Source organism: Lachnellula hyalina, assembly GCF_007821495.1.
Source record: "Lachnellula hyalina strain CBS 185.66 chromosome Unknown contig00010, whole genome shotgun sequence".
Classification (NCBI taxonomy): Eukaryota; Fungi; Ascomycota; class Leotiomycetes; order Helotiales; family Lachnaceae; genus Lachnellula; species Lachnellula hyalina.
In genome coordinates, this window is record NW_022157124.1 from 142,325 (window position 1) to 168,264 (window position 25,940).

At 47.2% G+C, this 25,940-nt stretch overlaps 8 protein-coding genes across 8 annotated transcripts; 3 read left to right on the plus strand and 5 right to left on the minus strand.

Annotated features, from left to right (window-relative positions):
• Positions 1-3,067: 3,067 nt before the first annotated feature.
• On the minus strand, positions 3,068-4,368 carry LHYA1_G001101 (putative endo-1,3(4)-beta-glucanase; the record flags this gene model as incomplete). Its single annotated transcript, XM_031146087.1, has 5 exons — positions 3,068-3,244; positions 3,319-3,674; positions 3,800-3,873; positions 3,949-4,193; positions 4,243-4,368. 5 exons carry the CDS (start codon positions 4,366-4,368, stop codon positions 3,068-3,070), a joined length of 978 nt encoding a protein of 325 aa, XP_031008884.1.
• A 2,957-nt stretch (positions 4,369-7,325) lies between these two features.
• rntA (Guanyl-specific ribonuclease T1) lies at positions 7,326-7,898 on the plus strand (the record flags this gene model as incomplete). Its single annotated transcript, XM_031146088.1, has 3 exons — positions 7,326-7,338; positions 7,394-7,534; positions 7,588-7,898. 3 exons carry the CDS (start codon positions 7,326-7,328, stop codon positions 7,896-7,898), a joined length of 465 nt encoding a protein of 154 aa, XP_031008881.1.
• A 938-nt stretch (positions 7,899-8,836) lies between these two features.
• Positions 8,837-10,925, minus strand: SLC28A3 (Solute carrier family 28 member 3; the record flags this gene model as incomplete). The annotated part of the gene is made up of 4 exons (XM_031146089.1): positions 8,837-9,109; positions 9,162-9,998; positions 10,052-10,481; positions 10,699-10,925. 4 exons carry the CDS (start codon positions 10,923-10,925, stop codon positions 8,837-8,839), a joined length of 1,767 nt encoding a protein of 588 aa, XP_031008882.1.
• Positions 10,926-16,317: 5,392 nt separating this feature from the next.
• Positions 16,318-18,887, minus strand: bimA (the record flags this gene model as incomplete). The annotated part of the gene is made up of 2 exons (XM_031146090.1): positions 16,318-16,395; positions 16,446-18,887. The coding sequence occupies 2 exons, from the start codon at positions 18,885-18,887 to the stop codon at positions 16,318-16,320; spliced, it is 2,520 nt and encodes an 839-aa protein (XP_031008879.1).
• Positions 18,888-19,796: 909 nt separating this feature from the next.
• mug69 (SRP-independent targeting protein 2-like protein) lies at positions 19,797-20,297 on the plus strand (the record flags this gene model as incomplete). Its single annotated transcript, XM_031146091.1, has 1 exon — positions 19,797-20,297. One exon carries the CDS (start codon positions 19,797-19,799, stop codon positions 20,295-20,297), a length of 501 nt encoding a protein of 166 aa, XP_031008880.1.
• Positions 20,298-20,448: 151 nt separating this feature from the next.
• Positions 20,449-21,244, minus strand: GIG1_1 (N-acetylglucosamine-induced protein; the record flags this gene model as incomplete). The annotated part of the gene is made up of 2 exons (XM_031146092.1): positions 20,449-20,933; positions 21,091-21,244. The coding sequence occupies 2 exons, from the start codon at positions 21,242-21,244 to the stop codon at positions 20,449-20,451; spliced, it is 639 nt and encodes a 212-aa protein (XP_031008877.1).
• Positions 21,245-21,820: 576 nt separating this feature from the next.
• Positions 21,821-22,925, plus strand: CBR1 (NADH-cytochrome b5 reductase; the record flags this gene model as incomplete). Its single annotated transcript, XM_031146093.1, has 4 exons — positions 21,821-21,974; positions 22,035-22,125; positions 22,182-22,725; positions 22,776-22,925. The coding sequence occupies 4 exons, from the start codon at positions 21,821-21,823 to the stop codon at positions 22,923-22,925; spliced, it is 939 nt and encodes a 312-aa protein (XP_031008878.1).
• Positions 22,926-23,244: 319 nt separating this feature from the next.
• LHYA1_G001108 (putative extracellular serine carboxypeptidase) lies at positions 23,245-25,105 on the minus strand (the record flags this gene model as incomplete). Its single annotated transcript, XM_031146094.1, has 3 exons — positions 23,245-24,290; positions 24,366-24,909; positions 24,986-25,105. 3 exons carry the CDS (start codon positions 25,103-25,105, stop codon positions 23,245-23,247), a joined length of 1,710 nt encoding a protein of 569 aa, XP_031008885.1.
• Positions 25,106-25,940: the final 835 nt, after the last annotated feature.

The following is a 25,940-nucleotide window of genomic DNA, read 5'->3' on the forward strand; positions in this document are numbered from 1 at the left end:
CTACGGCCTGGGCGGTGGATCCGTCGTTCAGGATGTTAGGCAAAGGATCAGGATTCAGAGCCTCGAGGAACTCGGCGACCTATATAAATGGACGGTGAGGTTGTTGACTATGGGAGCAGCCAATCATGTGTTTCTCCGCATCTACCAGCCGTCACTCAATCGCTGCTAGTGATCCTTGCGAAGATCCAGCTAAACAGGAACGCAGTGCAGTTGGCCAGGGAAGTCCGGAGGGCTCAGTCAAGAATATTTGCTACTTATTTATAATAAATTACTTATGATTTTCTCTAATACGTTTTCCCTTCCTTTCTCTTTCCTGGTCTTTAGATTTGGGGTTTAAATTTAATGTTGCACTTCGGGGGTTTGGGCGGCATTAGGAAACCCCATCTCGGTATATATGAGCCAAGTGCTCCTAAATAGTTCCGAACTGCGTTCCTATCTTGCATTAATTAAATCCTTCCAAACTCTGGAGGTTGTAGTTCCTTTACAGATTCAGGCCTGGAAAACGAGACAATGCAATTGAGGAATACGATAAACTTTATATAATCAACTTCCCTGGTGGCCAACACCCTTGTAACTTCCGCCGAGCTACTATACGACTACGGCGTACCGGTACAACTTTTCTGGAAAGCCTCCAGATTTATGTGGGACAATATTCCTTGAACACTAGAAATAGATACGCCAATGGAGAAATACCAGTAAACGACCCGTGCATGCGGCGAAGGATGAAAACAGATGGAAGTGGAGCCCTGTGAAAAGGACGTTTCAGGAACACGTGCAGCCTCAAGTGGAACCACTATAGGAACGTAAACAGTTACATTCTCCGATTAGCATTCGTAGCGAGTAAACCAAAAAGAAGAGTTTGACTTTGGTATAACTCGGTTGTTATTACATGAAACATTCTTTCTCCTTATCAGGCTAGTAAAAAGCCCTATAAATGAAAAATAAGTACAAAAGACGTGCCACTAGGGGCTCTGCGTCAATGCTTCAGCAAAAGGGACAGGATGGAAACTGGAAACTTGAAACTTACACCAACTATCCGTGTACCAGCGCAAACTTTTCAGAACGGCTTTGCGAAGAGCTCAGCCCCAGAAGCCTTTTTAGTGAAAGTCAGTTTTGTTGGAGGAGTGAAGGAGGCGGCGGGGTTGTCAAATTAAAGGAGAGCGGCGCGCCGAGAAAAGGAGCGGGCTAGAGCGACTGTGAGAGCGTTCGCTAGCCTCTAGTGCCAACGACATCTCAGATCAGGATTCTGGATTGGATAGTTTGTGAACTTCCATTTCTTCTGAATCTATGCTTTTACCAACTGTGCCAATATCTTAAAAGGGCACCAAATCCTGGGTCGAACGATCCCCTGGATAAAAATTCTGACGAAATCAAGCTTGCAGAGCCTCGCTGTCAGATTCAGCGCGTGACACCGCAGGGTTCAGAATCTATTGCATATCTGCTCGGGATCTCTTCGAATTATAACAACATATTCGAGGTAGCAATATTGCCTCAATATGTGATGCGAACTTGGACTGCATGCGCAGTCGCATTGTTTTCTGATTCATTCCAATACAAGTCCTTGTTGGCAAGTGTCGGCTTGAACTACAAGAAGCGCTTGCTCGATTAAAAGTTATAGAAGCATGTAGCCGAAGGGATATAGCTAGCTTCGTGTGGTTTTCAAAGAAGGGAGATGTCACTTTCAAGTTAGTTAATTTGAAGAGCAACGCACAACTAAGTAGCTCCAAACTCACCAATTACCAGGCAATTTACCTAAGTAGGCCCATTGGTCTGCTGCATCTCACACCACTCTAGGAAGAAATTGGAGACTATTTTTGGTGGTACTAAATCGGTTTGTTTAATTCAATTGTCTATCTAGCAGCAGGTCGAGATCTCGATCCAGCGAAGATGCAACGGGTTCCTGAGTGACGTGTCCAAGCCGCCCGGTTTGGCTTTTTGTTTACCTGGACTGACGCTGCATTAGATATAATCATCTTTTTTTTTTTGATGGATCATGGTCCAATGTTGATATAACTCATCAAGCTTTGCCTGGCGTTTTTCATTGCTTGCTTGAGACAGAAAGCTTAGTGCTTGTCGTAGCCATAATCAGAGTCAGCATTTGAAGGCGAGCGCTTATCGTAACCATAGTCTGAATCAGCGACGGCGCGCTTGTCATAACTGTAGTCGGAATCAGCATTATTAGCACTTCGAACTGCAATCGCACCGGGAGTAACAGCGACGGCCATAGCAAAGTTCGTGTTGAGAACCACAAATGCAGCGAGAAAGATCCCCTTGGTCAACATGATAGCGATTTTATGCCGCGGTTTGGGGATTTTGAATTGAGTAACTAGTAAAGGCTTTGCAAGGATAAGTAAAGATGAGCGTTGTCTGGGCGTTGCACAATACATGTGAGGCTAAAGAACTATTACTAGTCTCACATTATGAACCTATCTAATGTTAGCATTTCATGAACTAGGCCTCCTAGACACATAATATTAGCACTTGACTTTCCATCGCATGTTAACGACGATTTCAGTAGTACGTCGAGGCTTGAGCAGTCCGGCACCTGGTTTGATCATGACCTACACTTTGTTTACAATGTAATAAGCAGAAATCGAAAGAAAAGGTCGCTGGATGGAATCTGCCGTTTTACTAGAAGCGCCGCTTTCTATCTCTTTGAATTAGATTCAGACATAGCACAAAGTGAATTCCACACCAGAAATAAAACATTTACTAGCGCTACAGAATTTAAAATTGAATAACTTGAACCCACCCAATTATTTTCAATGTGGAACTCATTCTTTTTGGTGGAATGTCTGCCGGATTCAGGGGTAAACTCGGAAGACTTGCACATTCAATTTCCCAACTTGCTAAGGACAGCTAATGCATAAAACCATTTGTTTTATTATTTCTACCTAAACTTAGGCCTTCTTAACGCCCTTACCCAAATTGTATTTTCAAGGATATGCGCCCAAAATTTCTTCAACCAAATCCTTACAATTTACCTATGCAAGAAAACTTTGCTGGTACAAATGAATAGAATCCAAAGCCACATTTCACAACATCATTCTCATTCTCATATCGTGCCTTACTGGTACACCTTAACGGAGTTGATTAACCAATACGCAGTGTCGAATTTCTCTGGCTGCTGTCGTACATAGGCCTCACATGTCGAAACGCCAGTTGTTTTCGCGCAGTCGGTCCATGTTGCCCAGGAGCCAGAGCTGGTTCCGGCTTCGGCGCCGCAGAAGGTTGTGTCAAAGTACTAGAAGTAAGGGTTAGTTGTTATCTTGCAAAGGCTGGAGTTGGGGTGGGGGAGGGGCCAGATGGATTACTTACAATAGTCTGCTCCGGGAAGCTTGCACCCACATCACAAGAGCCATACTTCGAGTCAAAGTTGGCCATCGGTAGTCCCCACTTGGTAGGATCTGGCTTTCCATTTGTAATATCAGCCGGGATGTTAGCTCTGGCGAAGAAGTAAATCCTGATGTATGTGCTGGTCCAGTCCATAGCATACACTCCTCCTTTGTTGGCGTTGAAGGGATCACCGTAGCTGCCAACGGGCCCTGTGACACTGCAACCGGAAGCGGGGAGCGTGCAATCGTAGTCATCATTGTTGGGGGTGCCAATTTGGGTGTCGGCGGGGGCTTGGAAGGTGCAATTGTGCTCGGGTTGAGTGTGGAGGGTTGCTAGGGCTGGAGTTAGCATATTTATGACTCGGTATTAATTGGACGGGAACTGCGTTTGTGAATATATCAAAGGAATAGTTGTAGTAATTTTCTTTGAGGCGAGTAGAGAATGAGGAGTCGGATTTTCTTACCAAAGTTCTGAGTGTTGTCCGAGAAGCTCTCAAGGATGTCGATCTCACCACCTAGGTTGTTGTTTATTGTCCAGCTATGACATAAATGGCCCGATTAGCGGATGCGATGAGGATAGAGGGTGTCGGAAGAGAGTAGTGACTAGACTTACAAGGAAGGCCACGCACCGCAAGTGCTGCCTGGGATATGCGCAAAATCTCCAATGAGAAGACCATGGGTGAAGGGCTTGTTGCTGGTGATCCAGTTGCTCTTGCGTCCGGAGGTAGAGGAGGCGTCAATTACAGTGGTATTGTCTACGCTCATGTAGATCTGGTTGTTGACGATCTTCGTGAGGCCACTAGACTGGGCTTCAGCTAAGGAGATGTATTCCACAGTTCCTTTGGTTGGGTCTGGCTCCTATATTGTTGTCAGTTAAGGGTTGTTAGGAAATTCGGGGAGAACTTACATTGTGCCAGGTAAAGCTGGTATACCAATTAGTATGATCGTACGAGGACGTCAATGTGTATGCCGATGTCAAAGTGCAATGTACAAAGAGGCCGCAGAGAGCGATGAAACTGGTGGAGGGTGCCATTTTGGTTTGGTGTTCTGTCTGTCTGTGCCTACGCGTCGTCGGGAAAAGTTGAAGACAGTCGAAGAATCCAGAAAACAACTTATAGATATTGGATATTGCGGGGTAAACTATCTATAGATGATTGACGTTGTTATAGTTAACTATTTTAAGATTAGCTCAGAATACCAGGCAAAGAAATGAAGGGCTACTCTTACTTACAGATAGACATTCATTGATTAAAGGGTGTTGTCTTGGCTGTTCATTCATCGTGAGGATTGAACGAACTGTATTACGAGATTAACAGCGTTGGCATTCTTCCAAGGCTTCTAGCTCAGAATGAATACCCAGTCTGACAAGATCGAACAAGCCAGACATAGTACTCAATGAGGCTTCCCCTAGTATATATCGTAAGTTACGAGAGTAAGCAGCAGGGTATAATTAAGGTCCCACTTTGAAATTGGTTTGCTTTATTCACCCACGCTTCTAGATTTACACCAGGGTCAATAGCCAGTCATATAGGCAGGATCATATTGATCCATGCTAAGCAGTGGAGAGTGTCAGAGTTCTGCGGTTCAAAGAAGAATTTAAGCGTTGACGCTATCAAGAGAAATACCTATCTGGGACATAAGAAGGCTTAGCCTTTACGTGAAGTGCTGATCGTTTCCGGAAGCGCGCGTATAAGACTTCTCTAAACTCCAGGCTTAGGGGGGCGTAATGACATCTCACAACGAGTAGCACATCCAATGGAAAACGTAATAGTGCGAATCTACGATATGATCCCCACAACAAAAGCAAGCAAGGAAGATCAAGGGTTAGCAATGCAGAACAAGCACCAACTGCAACCCATGGCTACCACTGTTTTCCACAATAGTGCGCCACATTCCTGGAAACTCTTCTCTTCGGGCGTTTCATTGTTCAGATTGGAGGGTCAAAGGATTCGACTAGTACTGTGCTAAATATAGCACAGCTAAACCTTATGCTACGCTACTGCATGTAGATGGAGTGATAGGCGTTTTGTTTGTATATAGGGCGCCATTATAGAGAATAGGACGCTGATAGAGAGGGGATAGGGGGTAATTATAGGCTATATTATAGATATATTATTTTTAAAATCGTGTTATAGCATCACGTGCACGTGGAACGCTAGATTCGTGATATTTAATTCATGCAATACGGCTTTTTCCCGTATTGGAGGTTTGTATGGTAGATTCGCGAATATACCCATTCTATTGGATTCAACTTGAATAGAAGGTTGATCCAACCAGAATCATGATTTGTCGAATCCAATAGAGCAAAATTCGATTGGATTCGTCGTTTGTATGGTAGATTCAAAATGCTATTCGCTCACCAAACAGGGCCTGAAGACATGCGCAATCTCCTCGCTTATAAATGGTCTTCTCCACCACTATTTAAGTTGACCAGTCGGGAGTTGCCAGATAGTACGGATGACATACGACGAACGTTGCCTTGGCACTTCAGTCAGACTTCGTTTATTGAATTGGAATGTAACGTTTCGTACTTCGTGTTCCATAAATGGATGTACGAAGTATGCGGGAGATCGTGCGGCGAAGTCATGGCTTGAAACTTGAAACAAAATCCATGCGCCGCACCAAGCCGCATTACTAAGAACAGGAAGGAAACTTCAGGGAAGAAAAAGACACCGAAACCGAGGGCGAAGAAACTCGTAAAAGACGGTGGTGCCGTAAACTCGGACCATCGAATGATCTCAAAGAGCAACAGCACATCCTCTGCCTACTTGACATGAAACCTCGCTGTTTTCATCCAATCGCTACTTTTGAAGAAAGATGGCGGTAGTCAAAAGACAGAGCGGAGGTCGCCCATCATTACTTATAAATTAGGAGCTGACGATTAGTCATCTGCGCGGCTCGTACCCGGTGGTACTACATGGAAGAAGAAAAAAGAGCTTCCCCTTGACTTGACAAAAAGCGAGACTGACGTTCTATAAACTCATTTCGATCTACGGCCATAGATCCCTAGGACCAAAAGGAAGCCACGTGATGTTTATAACGGGCCTGGTTCAGACGCAGCAATCACCCAATAGTTCCTTAGCTATTCCCCGCTATATCTTCTTGCTGAACTTCCAAAAAGTAAAAGGGGAACGGAACCAAGATCATTTGAGTTGCAAAAATTATCGCGCACCAGTTGAAGACACGGTCAGATGCAATTTATAACTCTAGCATGCCAAAGCTTCAAGGTGCTGATCGTCAGATGGTCCTTCGACAGCAATTTCTTCATGATGATGCTAGATGTTATTGTCCTTTTCTTCAACTATCTTTTCCTTCAATCCATTCCTTGTACTGCTAGTAAAGCATATCGAGTATCTTATTACTCTTCCCTCTTTGATTTCTCAAGTTCTTGACTTTCGCTAATCTAAGCTAGTTTTATTTTGTCTACAGAATATGCTTTTCTTATAACGACTTGATATTTCCAGATATTGAGATAGAAGTTTTAATAAAGCCGCTAGAATCATGAATGCTACTGCGGGAAGGAGCGTGATCTTGTTTCTATTCGGAAGATACAAGTCACGTGAATACCGGATTTGGCCCCTTTTTCCGATGACAATCGAGTCTAGCATCTTAGGCAAGATCATTGGTTCTAGGGAACGGTCGGAGCCGCTCCATTTGTCCCGCAGGAACCCGTTTCACTATCTTGGAAAATAACCGGTTTCCGTGTTGGGAACTTGCGAAAGCTTGTTTCCATCTCCGCGCGTTAGACCCGAAAAGTACAAGAACAACCAACCACGAAGAATGTGACGATATCGGCAATCGAGTAAGGGATGCCATTGCGGGGAAAACATAATGCATCGTAGATCTGAATACGTCAGCTCATGACCTTCGAGTGAAGAACCCTACCTCAAAACCAAGTGGTTTGAACGAAGTGAAGCATATCTCATAAAGTTCATTGCATCTCACTCTCATATTTCGTCAGAAGAACAACTACTAGGAACAAACCACGCAATGGCAACTATCTGTAAGCCAAATGCCCCCCCACTTCCAGCTCTACATGGACTGACATATGTCAAAAGACTATGAGCCCACTGGCTGCAACTGCGATAACAAAACCACCTATGATCAATCTCAGATCAACTCTGCTTGCACCCAAGCTCTGAGCCTGGCATCCCAGAAAAAGACTCTCGGACGAGACAAATATCCGCACGCCTACAATGGTATTCTGCCTGCCCTTCTTCAATTGTCCCCGCCATTCTCACCCTTCTTCTAGACTACGAAAAGTTCTCTTTTAGCCATGCTCAAAAACCCTATCTCGAATTCCCCATTTTAGAATCGGGTTCCTACACTGATGACGAGTCCCCGGGTGCCGACCGAGTCGTGATCGGCAGCATCTCTAGTGATTATTCGTCTGCAGTCTTCTGTGCCGTGTTGACGCACGATGGCAGTACGAAGAATGGATTTACGGAGTGCCAAGATGATACTGTGAATACGAGTGGGAAGGGAACTTATGAGAAGAAGACGGGTGGGAGGGGAACGGAGCCGGGTGAGGGGCGGAAGCTGTTGGATCGTATTGACATTTGAGGGTTGGCAATTGCTAGAGAGCATAACACTGAGTAATACGCCGGAAGTATATATATGAAATGGCCTATACACTTTACGAGTCTCAATTGCGACGCGATAAAGAAAGTTTGAATCTACCGCCCTATGAGAGAAACGTTGACTAAGATCATACTAAACCACACGTGATTTTAACGAGAAATAGATAACAATAGCGTGACGTGGTTGGACTATAACTTGATACAACCAACTACGTTCCGATATTCAAACAGAGAAGAAACAAACATGGCTACTACATGTGCAGTTTGTGGCAAATCAAACACTGGGATTCTGAGATGCGGACGCTGTCCCGCTGTTCTTGCGAAGAAAGGAGAAGGTTTCCTCGGCTGGATTGGTGATGTCAACACCGAAGCTGGCACGACTCAGTTACTCTTGTACATGTGTGGCGTTTAATTTGCTTGGTCTGAAGGTTGCTAGTGTAAAATTGGGAAGGGTCCGGCTTGCATAAATTTCCTCGGGGAGGTCTACTCGTGAGTTGCATTGGTTGCAGGTGGGGGGTTTCACTCCCTCATAGAGAGCTTCACTCGACGCGATCGTCTGGCTGTGCATGGTATTTGATTCAGCACTTGCTAATTTTAAGAAGTACTCGGAAGGGAAGAACTTGTAGCAAGAAGCATTGATGAAGATAGCAAATTCATAGCCGGCTTTTTTCGAACGCCCGCAAATTTCACTTGAAATAGGCCTCATTTCTAGATTCTCGACAACTTATCGATTCACAATACAAAAACATATATCTTCAACGTCATTTTAAAGAAGATCGACATAGGATAAACCATATATTATATTTTCTCTATCCAAACCAAACACACAAAAGATCAGACCCTACGCCCCAGACCGACATCAAAGGCATAGCACATTAAGTATCCAGGCTCTAAACTATTGACCTGCACAGCAATATTTGATCAAGTGTGTATACCGGTTTTCGTATAACTCGCAGCATTGGTGATCAACATACCCGCAATTGATGCACTGGTCAAGGTAGAAATTACACCCGAGATCAAAGCAGACAGCGCAACCTTGGCGACCCTGCCGCTGCGACCCGGAGCGAGTTGGGAAAGTACGCCGATCTGAATACCGACCGAGCTGATGTTGCCAAAGCCGCAGACGGCGTAGGTAGCGATGAGCCGGGAGCGCTCGGACAGGGAGGCGTATCCTTCACCGGAGAGAGCAGCAAACTGGAAAGGTCAGTAAACTCTCAGCGAGCTGGGACATGTGGCTAGAACTTACAGCAACAAATTCGTTTGCTACGATCTTTATACCTATCAACTGGGAGACTTTCAACAGGTCACCACCAGTTCGCTCGACACCGAGGAGAAAGGCGACTGGGTAGAAAATGTATCCGAGGATCATTTCAACACTCAGGAGAGGGTTGTCGATGTTCAAATATCTGCCCCACCACCCGAGGAGACCGTTGACCAAGCCCAGAAGTGCAAGAATACACAATAAAGCAGCGACAATCATGCCGCCAATCTTAATCCCAAGCCAGGATCCATTTGCGAATGCGTGGAGAGAGTTGGTTGGTTTCTCCTCTTGGTCTTCCGGGATGACAATCTTGCCGGCTGTTAGAGGTTCCTCGGTTTCAGGGTAGCGTAATTTGGAGATGGCGAGCGAGGCGGGGATACTCATCACGCAAGATGAGACGAGTGCCAAAGCACTCATGCCCATACCAATATAAGCAGCCAGAACACTACCGGAAATTGTGGCGAAACCAGAGGTCATGATTTGATGGAGCTCGGCGTCTGTGAGATGGGGAATATATGGCTTGATAATCATCGCAGACTCTCCTTGGCCAACGAAAGGAGACGCGGCAGCGACGACAGCTTCCGCTCCTGAGACCTTCATTCCATAGAAGAAAATGGTTGCAAATTTTTTGATTGCCCATTGTAGCCATCCCCAGTAGTACAGAAGCTGTACGAAAGCCACGAAGAAAATGATGGCAGGGATAACGTTCAGGAGGAACCACTGGGGCCTTGTCGCAACAGGCTCTGTCAAAAAGGTTGTTCCTTGGCCAGCAAAGCCAAGAAGCGACGTTGCGAGATAGGCGATAAAGTTGAAGATATCATACTAAATGTGCATTAGCTGAAGTAGGCCAAAGTTCAATCAAGAGGTATGCTTACACCGGCTGTGGTACGCAGAACAAACAAGGCCAAGATAAATTGCGCAAGCATGCCCACGATGATTGTCTGCCATTTGATGGCTTTCCGGTCTCTTGAAGTAGCGTAAAACCCAGCAATGAATACCACAAGACCAAACAAGCTAATTGCTCTGTTGGAACGGGTATTGTCTGCTGACTCCTCAGATACGAACGTTCCAACGAGTATGACTGCAACTGTTCCCGCACCGCCCAAAGGTAGCCTCAGCTTTTCGGGAATCATCATAACGGGATTATAGATGGCGGTGACCCAAACAAATGCAATTGGCTTGGTCACGTATTTTGTCGAAACATGCAAGGTGATGAGACGAACAGAAATGGCCATCCAAAGAAGTGTTGGCTTGAGCCAGCCGAGTTTGCCATGTCGATGAAGTACGAGTCCAGCAATCCACCAACTGTCCCAGAGAAGAAGATTAGCAGATGTCGTCTTCCTTCACAATCTTTGCAGTATCCAAAAGGTTTCTCTCCCGGGAAATTCTTGATGCCTAGACGTCGCAGATAATAATCACCGCGGAATGAAAACTAAAAGTGGGCAATCGTTTCAATCCTTGGGAAAACAACGAAATATTCAACTTCTTGGGAGAAATTCTAGCAACAATGAGAGAAACATACCCAGTCATGACCAGCCAAATGGCCAAATGCAGAAATATCTTATACTTATTGAGGAGCGAACGTCCGCGTGAGACTTCTCCCTCAGGTTCTGATTCTACGACCGAAGTTTCGGAATCAAGACCAAGGTCTTTCTCGCTGGAGCCAGCATTTTTCTTGTCGTTGTCGGATTCTTCAGGACTGGCTTTCTCGCTGGTGTACATGGGAGCGATATGCTCCGCTGTCGACATGGTGGAAACCGATGATGTTAAAGGTTCAACAACGAAAGAAACGTGAGAAATAATAACTGGCTCTTCAACTTTGACTACCAAGGATTGAATGGACGAAGGTTCAGAGTCCAGGTGTGACAATCGGAGCAGCAAGGGAAGTATTTAACCTGACCTTCTCCTCGTACCCCAGGACATGCATTGCATTTGAGCTACTGGTACCGAGTGATACATCCATGGTGCATATCTATACCCTCGTTACTACTCCGTACTGCCAATATGCCAAGATCTTGGTGTGGCAAGCTATTCACTTGCATACAGTATACATAATGTCATGCTACTGAGCAATCTGCTGGCTGCAGCAGTCCAGTTCCAGCTACTCTTTCCAATTCACACATTCCAATATGCAAATACCATGATAAGATAAGGCAATACAGTATGGCAACTCGCCTCCCGGGTTTTTAGATGCAGAACTTGATCTCAACTACTGGGTCGCGACACCCTTGACCTCCCCAGATTCAGCATTTACGGCGTAGATGATAAGAAATCCTTGTCAGCCTTGGCTTTGAGCCTCGCAGCCTTGGCGATTAAACTCGAGGCTGCGGGATTCTGTTCCAAAGAGGAAGGTGGACATGAGGACCAACAGCACCATGTACCTTATGAACTTCAGTCGATCGATTGACAGGTCTCAGAGGTGGCCAATTCCGAACGGTGTAGACCGTCGAGACCGTGGAGCCGATCTGAGACCAATGGTTCGGCAAAGCACCATGATCAAACGAGTGGTGAACAGCAATTGCTGGAAGATGTCGGTGGCACGATGAGGAAGGTGGTACAACAAAATCCAACCTCTGGAAGCGAGTCTTGGAGAACCTGAGAAGGCCTCCTGCACCACCCGCACCGTCGCAACCTCGGTCTCTCGCAGAAATCCGGCACGTGTCCTCTTTTCAACTTCCACATTCTCTCTTTTGGAGTTATTCAGACGTGTTGCAATATGCCAGTGCAGTGACAGGTCCTAAACCGAGCGGAAGTAAAGCGAATTTGGTGTTGCTGCTAGGAAAATAACATGGCTTCGGGATGGTACGGGAATGATCCAGTGATCTCCGTCCGTACCATACTCCGTATAACGAACCTAAACAAAGTCCATAGCACTCCTTTTCAAAACCACCTTATCTTCCTCTGTATGCTCTAGCTGCTGCGAACAAGCTTTCTAATCAATACGTTGGCTTTCTCTTCAGTCGTTGAAAGTTTCCCATATGCGCAAAAGTCCGGACTTGCCGTTCAGTCCAGTCACAGCCATGAATCTGCATTCTTGCCACCTGCCATAAAATTTGTCATTGGAATTCCATGGAAGTTCCAGCCTATTTCCTCTCTGGGAGACCTGCGTCTCGCGTTGTGTCACGTTTAATCTTGACGGCTGCGACGATCCGGAGAGAGGATTATCGTGCCTACCATGTTGTGTACTCCGGACTATGTGAGTGCACGTAGTACAAGTGTGGTACCACAGCTTTATATGGCTTGACATCTTTAACAGCGCCCTTGCACGCGTTCTCTGTCGCGCGGCCAAGGGGTATGTCACGTGCTACAAGAAAATCATTCACATATTTCGATGTTGACGGGGGAGTTTTGGCACCGAGCGAGTCATTTGGGCCTCTATAAGACATTGGAATTTGCCTACGCTCACCAGAACATTTATCAATGACCTATACTTTGTTGAATGTTGAAGAACGCCTCCATATTGTTCACTAATTGCCATCAATATGTCAGGCCTCGGTCTGTCTTTTAGTACGGTTAGCATTTTGATATTATCTGGCTCCTCCTTTCTGGGCGTTGGCTTTTTAATAATTCATTATTGATCTTTTACAAAGTGTACTCGATAGCTGCCGGCAGCCAATTCATTAGTCTCACTATACATTCACCGGTCATTACATTATCAACATGTTCCTTATCCACATCGAAGGATCTCACGTATTCTTACTTACCGAGACATTACAGAGTCTTGAGGCAGTGATGCATGATTCTCTCATTCTGACAGCATTAGTGGTAGTTAGTTTGGTCTGGTTTTGTTTCCAGAGTTCCGCATAGCCTCTGCCAAAGAAAGTAACTAGCTAACGCTCGGATACTCTCGCTCAAGTCAGTGCTATTTTGCATGTTGCCAAAGATTAATGTGTTGGATATTTGGCTAGAGAATGTACGCTATGTGCTAGTCACGTTGAGCTGCAAGACCTCAGCTTTATCTCGCAGAAATCAGGGCATTCTGCAAAACCGCAGCCAGTCAAAACACAATCTATAGTGAATTCCGCCAATGTGTGGCGGGCAAGGTCTTCTGGAGAGCTCATCGTTCGACTTAGGATTTCTTCGATCTCGCTAAATACTAACTACTCGTCGTGACATAGCAAAGTCCAAAGATCTACTACTAATAGGAATACAATCGGCAATCTTCACATTATACACAGCTCGGAGAGTATACCCCAGAACGAACCCCAAAAATCATACCCGACTACAGTCCATATTTCTTCTCCCACTTGGGGTCCCAGAACTGCATCGCAGTCCTTCCCCCAATCGTCGGCTCCCCGTTCTCCAAGCTACTCACCACAGCCGTGGCCCCCTCACAAATAGCCAGAATCTCATCCGGCCTGGGCCTGTAGGTGGCCTTGCGCGCTAAGCACCTAATAACCAGTTTTCTCAGCGCAGCACTGTATACAGTATTCCGGTTGATCTCTGTGCCGAAGGCATCAAAGGCGACGACATCGCCATTGATGTTCATGTGCACGTTGCAGTGTCCGGATTTCTGGTCGACGGACCGGCCGCGCTGGATTAGTCTGCAAAAACAATTAATTTTAGCATTGTGTTTGCTGTGAAGTGCAAGAACCGAGAGGATGAAATATTCTTCCGGAGTCCTGATACTGCAAGATCGAATGGGGTTCACAGAAAGGGCTTGCTTACTCGTACATGCAAACACCGACTTGCCAGACGTTAATTTGAGTACCATATTCTGGTAGGGGAGCGGCGCTTTCGTTGAAGTGTACGGCTTGGTAGGCCATTTCCTGTGGCATGTTAGGATGCACTGGTATGGGTCTCTGTTGGAGGTATACGTACGGGTGGGAAATATTGCATGGTTCCATTTACCCGTGGGATTTTGGACTTGGTAGAAAGACGTGCCGCCATACCGAAATCACCGATCTTGGTAGGATATATGTCAGTTTCAACAAGATTTATGTGATACAGGGACGCATACCTTGAAAATATGATAATATGGATGGTCAGGGTTTTGGGACGAGACCAAAACTACAGCTATCAGCAACTTTCAAGTGGAGAAGGAAAAGAACAAATTACTATTCTCCGGCTTGATATCAAAATGTCCTATGGGGTACTTATTCCATTTATCCGATGTTAAATCCTCGCGCCCACTCTCCAGCATACACAGTCCCTTGGCCAAACATTCAAACACCCTCCAAATATTCGCCTCGGGCAGCGGGTTTTGATCATTATCATACACGCTAGATACCATCGCCAAACATCAGCATCTGAACCCCCTCCAAAAAGCCCAAGGAAGAAAGTACTTACTAATACATCTTCCTCATATACTTCACCATATCGCCCATATCACAAAACTCCAAGTAGACCACGCCCAACGACTTCGGCCGTTTCTTCTGGCCCAAGGGGTCGTAATAATGCGTGCCTCTGCTCAGCCTACCATGATAGCTTTCCAGAATCCCCACCACATGCTCTCCGCCCCGCTCAGCAATCTCATCCAGCAGCGCCGCTTCATCCTTCAGAGCCTTGTTGTCAGCCCCGACGTCCTTACTCTGCTTTACAACCACGTGTGTCATCACGCCGTTTATCTCTTTTTCGAAAAGCCCGACGATGCCTTGTGATCTGTTTGTTTGTTACCACCATTAGTCTTTTAACACTTCCCAGACCACCAAACAAACAAATCAATGAACCTGAAAATAAGGGGGGTAATTACCCCATCCCCAAAACCCTCTTCCCCTTCCACGCCTTCTCGATCTTCTTTGACGGATCCTTAGGATCAGCTTCCAAATACGACCAATCTAACCACTTCTCCTGCTGCTCTTCCGAGATATCAATACCATCATCATCCGAGCCATCCTCCCAGATCGGGGCCTCGAGATCCGGTGTCGCGGGTCGCGGTACAGGCGGTAGTTCTGGATCATCAATGATACGTGGGTCCTGTAGTTCTGGCGCTTTCCCCTTGCCTTTCCCTGCATAACTTATTTTCCTTCTCTTTGCTGCGGGTGAGAAGTCGGATGATGACAAGGAAGACAAGGAGGATGAAGAAGAAGAGTTGCTTCGTTTCTGCATAGGCGCTCGCGTCTACGCTGTAAGAGATGGTGGGGAGGCTGCTGTTCCTGCTGCTGGCGTTGGTTGTTGATAATTGGTGGGTGTGCTGGGTCCGGCTGCCGCTGAACTCAGATCTCCTTCCGAGGCGAGTAAGGCGTGGAAGAGGGGATCTGGGACGCCTCGGGTGAGGCGGGCTAGGTTGCTGCGCAGGTCGGATTGGGGATGAGCTGGGGGGGCACGTTGATGTGGTGCTGGCTTTCTCTTCGGTGATCTTTGCAATGAGAATGAGGGCGGGCAACTATATCCGTATATTGTAACGGTGGGTGGGAAGGGGATCTTTTTTTAAAAAATTGATGAGGGGATGTGATGTTGAATTGACAGGTAAATATTGGGGTTTCGAACTAACAAAGGGTGTTGATCAATAGCACACCCTCCCTGTCTTTGATAGAAGTCGAGGCTCCGGATTGGGAGTCTGCTTTTGGAAAGAAGTGTCCAAGTAACAAAAGAAGCTGTTAATTGCAAGGTACCTCGCTATTTTAAACCATTACAAGCAAGCATGCGCACACAATGCTTCAAAGAAAGACAACAATGACTGAAGTAGAAGTATGAAATTGAGGAGACGGAACAAGAGTACTCTCTGGGAATTGACTCCGTTGTGAGAGAGGTTTAAATCACAGGCTTAAGGTTTCAAGCGCTTGCTAGCAAAATAATAAGACAAACAAAATCATTAGAAATGTTCCTCACGAGCAGCAAGAGGGAACAAAAATGAATTAAATATTCAAATTTTTGTCATTCGTATTACCAAATGCGCGTGTCCTCATCATCATCTCTCTATGATCAAAACCCTTCCCATGCACGCTGTAGCTTCCGTAACCCACGGAAAACCCATCCATATGTACACAGCCGCTCCAACGCTATGACCGGAAGCATTGTGAACCTGGCTCCGAAAAACTCCGTCCCAATGCAAAATATTTCGTATCGTATTATCATGCCATGCCGCGCCGGGAATCATAAGTATGTGAAGAGCGTGAGGGGGTATTAAATATGCTGGCTGTATCATACAGACTGCTCCTCTCGCTGAACCCTTAAACGATGGCAATGTGAGGAGAGGACCTCATGCCATCATACTTGTTTCATCATCATCGTCCTCATCTTCTAAGCTCTCGATTGCCTCCTTGATGTTCTGACTAGCCTGGGATGTGTTAGTGATTTCATGAAGATCGCGATTGAATATTTGCCTACCTTTGGGTCCAAGTTCAGCGCAATGGTGAAGTGGCGTACGGCTGCTCCCTTCTCTCTTAAACTCTTGTAGAGCCTTCCGAGAAGGAAATGCACCATAGCCTCATCTGGCGCAATATCCTTCAGATACATCAACTCCTTCAGGGCTTCATGTAATCGTCCTAGCGACATCAGGGCACGAGCTTTCTTGAATCTCGTCAACTTCGACTGTGGCGCCACTTCTGTCGCCCGGGTGAAGTATTCCAATGCTTTATGTGGTTGTTTCTGCTTCTCGAGTACAGTTCCAATACAGCAAATCAAGACCGCGTTTGTAGGGTTAATTACCGAAGCAGACGAGAAGTGCAAGGAAGCCTTGTCATAATTCCCAAGCTTCTCATACACGCGACCAACCCCATACCATGCATTGTAATGACGTTTGTCGGCCGCCATACCGTGGCGATAGGATACTAAAGCTTTGTCGTATTCCTCGTTTGCAACATGCTCGTGCCCCTGGAGGGTGAACGCATAGGCAAATTTCGGATCGAGCTGGGTGGCACGCTTGAAACAGCGAAGCGCTTGCTCGTGGTCACGTGCAAGTGACCAGGAGTTGCCAAGGGCACACCAGGCTTGAGGAGATTGCCAAGATGAATCAACAAGCTCATGAGCAAGGAATGCGAGGTCTGTTTCGCGCTTCAGATGCCACAGAATGGTTGAGTATATTTCCATATCTGCAAATCGCGTAGGGGCCATAATTCGAATCTTCTTGTAACATTCTTCAGCATCTGTGTAAGCTGCTTGTTCATAATAGGCTCTGCCTATCTGTGCCATAACCCAAGGAGTATCTTGCTGTGTCTTGGGCAGAGTTTTATAGATGTGTAATGCATCTTGGCATTTATACTGAGACAAGGCGGAATAACCGCTGCCGATAGCTTTGAACAAGTCAAGCAGGACCTTGACTGACTCTTCATTCTTCATTGGATTAGAATCTGACGATTTTGACGTCGGTATGCTGGTGACAGGATGTGCCCAAGATCGTGGAGCTGTCTCCTTCTGATCTATATCCATCGGCTCTTCCACAGGTTTTCTGTTCCCGCTAACCTGTCTTCCAACGGTGGAGGTACTTGAATTTGGTCGCATAATCCTTGATATCGGCGGCCGTGCTTTTTTCAACTCTCTGCCTGGCGCAGCTCCGACAGTTGGAACGTTACTTGAATTGCTTGCGGATTTGCTGCTTGTGGGACGTATCTGATTGAATAATCTGACGCTTCTCCGCTGAGGTGCCCCGGGGTCCTCTGACATTTGGCGAGGCACAACTTGACCCGAGACGGTCCGTTTCCTCTCCACACCGGCAGCTGATAAGTTTGTATGCCTCAGGAACTGCGTGGCCGCAGACTCTTCTGCTGGATCTGTAGGTTTCTGCGTACGCTTCAAAGTAATTCCTCGACTACTCATTTTTGGCGGGGCGTCCATGCTGAAGTCCATGCCAAGACCTGGTATTGTTCGCGTTTTCCTCGCAGGTGCTTGTGGTGGCTCTGTCGAATAAGCAGAGACCACACCGGGATCTCTTCTATTAGGCACTACCGTTATGTCTATCGATGCACTAGGTCCTGTTGGTGTTTCCATGGCTTCAGGGCCGATACCTCCTCCCCCTGCTGCAGGCAAGTTCGTTAAACTTGGGTTACTCTCATTCAACTTCTGCGACATCCCAAGGGTACCAAAGAGCCCTCCCCCAAAACCTTTCGAAGGTACATTATTGAACGGGTCACCACTATCGCTCGCCACTGCCACAGGCACAGGGCGTGCTCCAGTCCGGTTCCGGTCATGATCTTGCCCATTCGAAAGTGTGCTATCCTTCGTCTGACTTTGTGATTCCGCTTGCTCATGTGTATTAACCCTAAGCACGGCCTCCATTTCCGGACTCATTTTGAAGATATTCGGTACCCGCACATGCGTGCCCATATCGCAAAGGATCGTGAAGGCGTCCCACATAAAAGGATTGAGCTTGAGAGCTTCCTCGAAGCAGCTGATAGCCTTCTGTTTATTCTCGTATGCAAAGTAAAGCTTCCCCAGTAAACAGGTTATCGCCGCGGCATCGGGGTACGGTTGCCGTGTGGTTTGTGTATGTTTACCAAAACTATTCTTTCCTCCCCACTGCCCTCTGCTTTTCTCCAACGCCACTATTCCATCTTTATGTCTGTCAAGGGCCAAGCATGCCTGTGCGAAGACATAAGCACATCCCAAATGCGTTCCTCGGTGTCCATGAGACTTGCTGTACTCATAAGCCGAAGCCTCGTCTCCCAATCGAAGGTGACAGAGGGCCACAAGATACGCAGACTCCGGTTCTCGATGACTGTAGGCTAGAAGTCGCTCGGCGAAAAAGAGGGCGTTGGTGAGGAGGTTGTTATCGATGTGGTAGTAAATGAGCTGCCGTAACTGGGCTTTGACGCTATCTGGAGCGGGCGCCATGATAGCAACGTGCGAAGAAATGCGATGATCGATTCTCGTATTAAGTGTCGTTAGGTTGGCCTAGCCATGTAGCCGACGACTTTTGGGTCGGCGGTTGACGTGTCGTTGGGGTCTCGAGGACGGATTCCTTTGTCTAGGCTGCTTGGACAAGCTTTCGCTGGTGCGATACTTTCTCTCAAATATGTTTTCGGCCTGGCTGGTCTCGTGCAAAGTCGCTATTGCCCTTTTGGCGACATTACATTCAAGTGGCGGGATCTGTGGTGAAGAGGCATTCGCGGGTGAGACGTGATATCTAGAGCTGGGAGAAATAACAACTGCACGTCTTGCCGCCTTGAAGATGGAGGTATAACGAGAGCAAGAAAGAAGTGAATATGTTCTCCACCGCAACCGATACAATACCACCCGAGTACACGCCAATGCAGTCAGAAGCAAAGATAGTCTAATAGTGAGAAGTGAGGAGGTTGGTGTTGCGGCTCTCGATCAACAATGTTCCTTGTCCATATTGGATTAGGGTTCGCGATGTTATGGTCTGCAAGCGGCGGGTACAGTAGTGTCGGATCATCCATTGGCGGACGGGTGTTGCCTTTGGCGTGGCAACAATCAGCTCTAGGCGCTTGATAGATCTTTTCAGCCTCGTCAATTCTACATTGATATTCACAGATATTGACAACTTGGGATAAATACTCTCCACCTCCAACTCACAATTCAACCGGAGAACAATAAGATAATCAATTATATCACCTGATATTGAGCGCTATCATTCATTTCAGTGCGCGCGCCTTAGTCAACTACTATACTGCAACTCCGGATTCATTAAGGACACACGACCTCTTCACCTCGCTCAGTTTGGACATATCGTACCATACCAAATCACTCTTCAAAGACCTCTTTTCCCATACCACCAATATAATGGCACAAAAAGCCAAAAAAGACCGCGCGAAAGCCAACATCTCAGCTCTCAACACGCTTCACATCACCGCCCTAACCCTCAACGCCGCTTTCATCCTCTTCTCCCTCCTCATCCGCCGGCGTTCCTTCCTCACTTACATAATTCTCTCCCTCCCCTCCTTAATCGCGGAATTCATCCTCGAGACAAGTGGACGTCCAAAGTACGACGCCACTACCAAAGCGCTGAAGAGTGCTGGAGAAGATTTGGCTGCGGAGGGACTGACGGAGTATATGTTTGATGTAATTTGGGTTACGTGGGCGAGTTTGGTGGCAGTGGTAGTTTTTGGGAATTGGGGATGGCTGGTGTGGGGGGTGGTGCCGGTCTTTGGGGTGTGGAAGGGGTGGGGGTTACTGGGGATGGCGAGGGGAATGATGGGTGGTGGACAGGGGGGACAAGGGCAGGCGTCAGAGGAGCAGATGGCTTCTGGGCAGGGGAATAGGAGGCAGAGAAGGGCTGCGTGAGGTGTTACTGGACTTGTTGAAGCTGAAACAAAATAGACGGATATAGAAGTTTCTGAGGATATGTTGGTTTGGCAGTTATGTCTGGCTCCAGAAACAGCGCTGCAGCTTATGGGAAGGCATTTCAACCCTTCAAGTCTAAGTCTCTCTCTCTCTATACCTTCTCCCCAGTCCAAAACTCTAAATCCTCTTTCGTAGCATTCCTCACTAAAACATGAATATGCTCCAACGCCCTCACACTCTGCAACTGCGCCCAATTCTTAAACCAAACCACGCTCCCCTTCTCCCTCCCCACCCTCTCCGCAAAAACACTCCCCACAAACCCCTCAATAACACCCCTACTCTCCTCCGTCACATCACCGGCCTCATTGGTTGCAATCGGCGTCTTGCTCCAGACCACAATATGCGTAATATCGTCCTCAACACCGTACGGCCAATCGTTCAGCAGGATCTTATAGTCTGAGTGGCAACGGAAGGGGATGGGGGACGTGTAGGTGAAGGGAGGAGGACCCCAGGGGAGACGGTGCTGGATTAGGTAGGCGGTCGTGCTGCCGTATTGTGTTTTTATGGTTTGCGACCAGGAGAGGTAGCGGCGAAGGGACGAAGGCTTGCGGAGGAGTTCTTCGAGCGTGTTCGTTTCTTGGACATTGTTATAAATTGTTCAATTGAAAAGTAGTTATCCAAATCATATTAGGAGGAAACACTAGTCACATGCTCAGCCTCAACTTGAGATCTGGCATGCAAGCAAAGCAAAGAAAAGGAGAAATAGAAGAGACGCCAGCCATCTCTTGCTCACCTATGATTTGCTTCAGATTGTCCCAGGAATGAGGTGTGAACTCATCATCGGAGATAGAAAGGAGCCATTTGTCCCTTTCAGTCAGAGGGAATGGAGGAGGTTGCTTATCCAGCTTCTCCTTATCATGTTGCTCAAGTTCTTCTTGAGTGGCCATTTTGTTTAGAGGCTTACAAACTCCTCCAAACAATATTAACGTAGGCTTTTCAATATGCCATTGATCTTAAGAATAACTCCCGTGACCTGAGGCTGTGACCTACTTGGCTCGATCGTACAGGCCAATGCTAGGATTAACTCGATGCAAAAAATGCAGTGCAGTACAACTATGCAGTTATCATGACACTTCTCATTAGGCTTATTAGACTCGATTATTCGTTATTGGTGAAGTGAGGATGAGGTAGAGGTAGAAAGATCTAATCTAATCAATCACGGGTACAGTACGTACTGTAATTCCCCGGACAAAGTCGGCTTGTCGGGAAGCAATTGCCGCTTCAGGACAATTTTTGGCAACTCCAACTTTCTGGCGAGGGAAACCATCAACAAATTCCGCCCCGCAATTTGGATTCTTCACCTCATGGTCAATTGATTGTCAAAGTCTCACTCAGGTAGAGAGTGGTATTTGAACCTGGATTCGTCTCGTCGTTGCTGGGATATCATCACCAAACTTCATTGTCCCTCATCGTTCCACCCGGAGCTCAACAATTTCGCCCGTCGCCCCCGTTTGTCTCGCACAATGTCGAACAACCTATTATCCAAGAAATATGTTGACGGGGTCTACATTCCTTCGGGTCTGCTTGTTGTTGGATGCTTGATTGTCAAGCGGGAATGGGTTCCTTATGCGGTGGCTCTTGCTTTGCTGCTTGGAGGCTACAAGCTCTTCAGTAACAGTAAGTATCTAATCTGCCTTATGGGCAAGCTATAATATACCTCAAAATCAAAGCTAATAGACTATTCAGGAGTTCGAAAAGTTCTCAAGCCTACAGAATTCCAAGACTTTGAGCTCACGGAAAAGACCATCATCTCCCACAATGTAGCAATGTGAGTGCCTCGCCCTTCTCACTCTCCCGAGAACAGTTTGCTAACCTCCGCCAAAGCTACCGATTCGCACTCCCCTCCCAAACCGCGATCCTCGGCCTCCCAATAGGTCAACATATTTCAATTGCAGCCACGCTCCCGCAACCCGACGGCACCTCCAAAGAGATTGTCCGCTCCTACACCCCGATCTCGGGCGACCATCAGCCCGGGTACTTTGACCTACTCATAAAATCCTACCCCACCGGCAACATCTCCAAGCACATGGCCTCGCTCATCGTTGGGCAAGCTATAAAAGTGCGGGGTCCAAAGGGCGCTATGGTGTATGAGCCGAATATGGTCCGTCACTTCGGCATGATTGCGGGTGGGACTGGAATCACGCCTATGCTGCAAATCATTCGGGCTGTGATTAGGGGCCGCAAGGCCGGTGATACCACAGAGATTGATCTTATTTTCGCAAATGTTAACAAAGAGGATATCCTACTTCAGGAGGATTTAGACCAGCTTGCGAAAGAGGACAAGGGATTCAGGGTTCACTATGTTTTGAACAACCCACCGGAGGGATGGACTGGTGGTGTTGGATTTGTTACACCTGAAATGATGACGGTATGTCTCAAAGCCTTATCCCATGTCGTTTATTTGCTGACTTGATATAGAAATGGCTTCCCAAGGCCGCAGATGATGTCAAGCTCCTTCTTTGCGGTCCACCACCTATGATCAGCGCTATGAAGAAGGCTTCTGAAGGTCTAGGATTCAAGAAAGCCAAGCCAGTCAGCAAGTTGGAGGACCAAGTCTTCGCATTCTAGAGCCCGGGATTACGATGGCATGAAAGTTAGGATGAACAGCATTGTATGTAACAGTGCATGGTAGGTATATTAGCAGACACGGACCTATATATAAGACAGCGAGAGGAGTTCAGATGAGATTTACAATGCAAGTGCATAGACCCGAAGCCTTTCCAATTGCAAACCAAATAAAGATTTAAGAGCTTCAACATCATCTGCTCTTCAGAAGTACTATATCTTGTTTTGTTTTCCACAAATCGTTAAAACATACATCATAGCCAAGCAGGTATTCATATTTTCTGCCATTGGCTTTTCATTCTTCACCCATAATCTATCTCTCTCACGCACTATTTCTTAACTTCAACCCCCTCCTCCAATGATGCTGATGCGTCCACTCATCCATCCAAGCCCCCACGAAATCAATCTCCTCCTTTTGCACATCTCTCACCGGCTTTGGCGGTAGCTCCGCCGTCGTCTGATTCTCAAACAAACCATTCTCATCCCAATGATGCACCGCGGCCTCAATCAAGATAAACGGCTCCTCCACCGTACTAGTACGGTTCACCGCACTGCTATTAAACGGACTCGCATGCGGCGTGCTCGACCTCCACGGATCCCACTCCCCATCCACAATCGCCAGTCTTGGATACGAGATCCCGAATCCGCCGTACTTGTTAATGGCATCCACGTCGGGCGGCGTGTAGATGTCGAAGGCCTCGTTGCAGATTATAGATTCGTAGGCTATGTTGTTGGTGCGCGACACGAGGGGCAGCTGGGTGGTGGGTACGCCGGACCCGGTTTGCAGGAAGCCCCACTGTGTGCAGTATTGGTAGGGCCAGGCGCGCCAGGTAGCAGCGATGGAATCATCTGCGTAGTTTGCGGGGTCGTGGGTGCCGAAGCAGGAATCTTGGTCTGTGGACGTGCACCCAGACACGTAGTTGGTGTTTAGCCAGCCAATCCAGTTTAAGAGCGGGGTGGTGAGGGTGGATGATTGATTACCCCAGCCGCCCTTTGTGATGAGGTCTTTGGCGGTGCCGTTTAGGGATGCGGTGGAGGGAAAGAGGAGCGTGCTGCTGGTGATGTTGGCGCAGTATTCGTCGAATGTGGGGTCGTTGAGCGCCGGGTCCCAGTTCTTGCCCTGCCAGCTGTCTATGCCGGCCGCGACTATAGATGCAAAGTCGTCGTTGTACGTTACGTTGGGCATTCCGAATGCGCTCTTGAGCTCAGAGATATCGGCGCTGTTGTTGCTGAGGAAGATGTTGTCTATTACGTTTGTTACCTTCTGCGTAATGGATACGCACTCTGGTTGTGCGTATGTGCGGATAGGCTCGAAGTAGGTCCAGTAGTCCCAGATAGCTTCTGTTACTCCGCTGGAGGAAATGGCTCCTTTTGACCCTTGTTAGTCTTCTGTTTTTCTTTCCAGTTTTGTTTCTCTTTTAGGAGAGAGCTTTGGAAACATACCCCAGAAAACATCCGGATACAACTTCCTCAGGAACGCAACAAAAGCTCCAGAATAAGAACCTCCATATGCAAGATATGCCACATTCGGTGCCGTCAGATTCAAGTGCTCCAAGCCCTTGTACACCACGTTCTGGGCAAAATACGCCTGGTCAGCAAGCGCCTGATCCGTGGTCAAGAACCGCAGGTTCTCGGTAGAGAAATCAGGCGTTGGGATACTGGAGCCATAATATCTATGCTCAAGCACAACACCAATTCCGTGTGTCGATACAGCCAATTTATGAAGGAGTCCCTTTTGTAGGAAAGGTAGACGGCCACTAGCATCCGTTTCACCAGATTGCAGCACAATGACCGGTCCACCAGACTTGTAATACGTAGCATCGAACCAGTAGCGTAAGGGAAAAGTGCCGTTGCTGTGAGGTTCATAAAGAGAATCGTTGTGGAAATGGTCGATGGGTACAGCGAGTGTGTATTCTGGGTAGAGGAGAGAAGGGTCGGTGTCCGCTGGGGATGGTTCCTGAAGCGAATTGGGCGCTATAGTTGTTTTCTAGATACCCATTAGCACTCTATGACCAATGGGAAGAAGCCAGATTTATAGATATGAGAAGGCCTCAAGTACATACCTCTAATTTGCGCTCAATGGCACTTTTAAAGCTCCCATCGGCATTTTGAAAAAAATTACCCGCAAACGATGTGGTTGCCAGCGCGAAAAGCGCGGTCAAGGCACTGATCTTGCCAACCATCTTGATACTTCAATTGAGCCCAATTCCGCCTTTATACTGGATTAATTGGTAAGAATGATTGATTCTAGATCTCGTCAGCAAAAGGACTCCCCATTTGCTTTAATTTCAACACAATGCAGCTCATTTTCGATGCGGGGTAGCTTCACTTCACTTCACTTACAAACAATACACTCACAACCACACTGCACTACTTGGTACGTACACTTCCCTGGATCAACTACCCAATTCCTCGGGGACAAAGTTTATATATACAAGCAGAGTAGCCTTTCCCTTGCGAAGTTCCTTCCTATATGAAATAAATCAAAAGCTCCGCTCCCAGAAGCAGAAGGTGCATCACGACATCACGACCCGAGAAGTGGTCAGTGGTAAGGACATGGACATGGGGGATGCTCGTAAAGTTAAAATATGCTTATCGCCCGCCGGGACCTGCTGTTTAGGGACTTAGTTCCTGAAATTGCGGGGTTCCGGTTTCTACTTGGGGGTCAGATCATCCAATCCCTTGCTTTCAGGGCAGGCTCGCGGTGGTCAGAAGAAAGAGCAAAGCGGCACCGATTCATCACGTCCCCGGCTGAGAACGATACTGAAAGTGGGTGCCGCCTTTTACGGAGTATATCTAGCATGAGGCGGATACGGGACGGATAATAAGGCGGCGGCCGTGATTTTAAACATCGGGTGTGCCGTTCAGGGTTCGTACAGGCTAACTAGAACAGAGGGTTCTTGACTTCTTATGCTGCTGCCTCTTTCTGGTTAAACACGATTTTTTGGCCTATATCGTTTTCTTATTTGAGGCGTGGCGAAATGAAAGCGTCAGCTCCTAGATGCAGAAGCGCCAGAA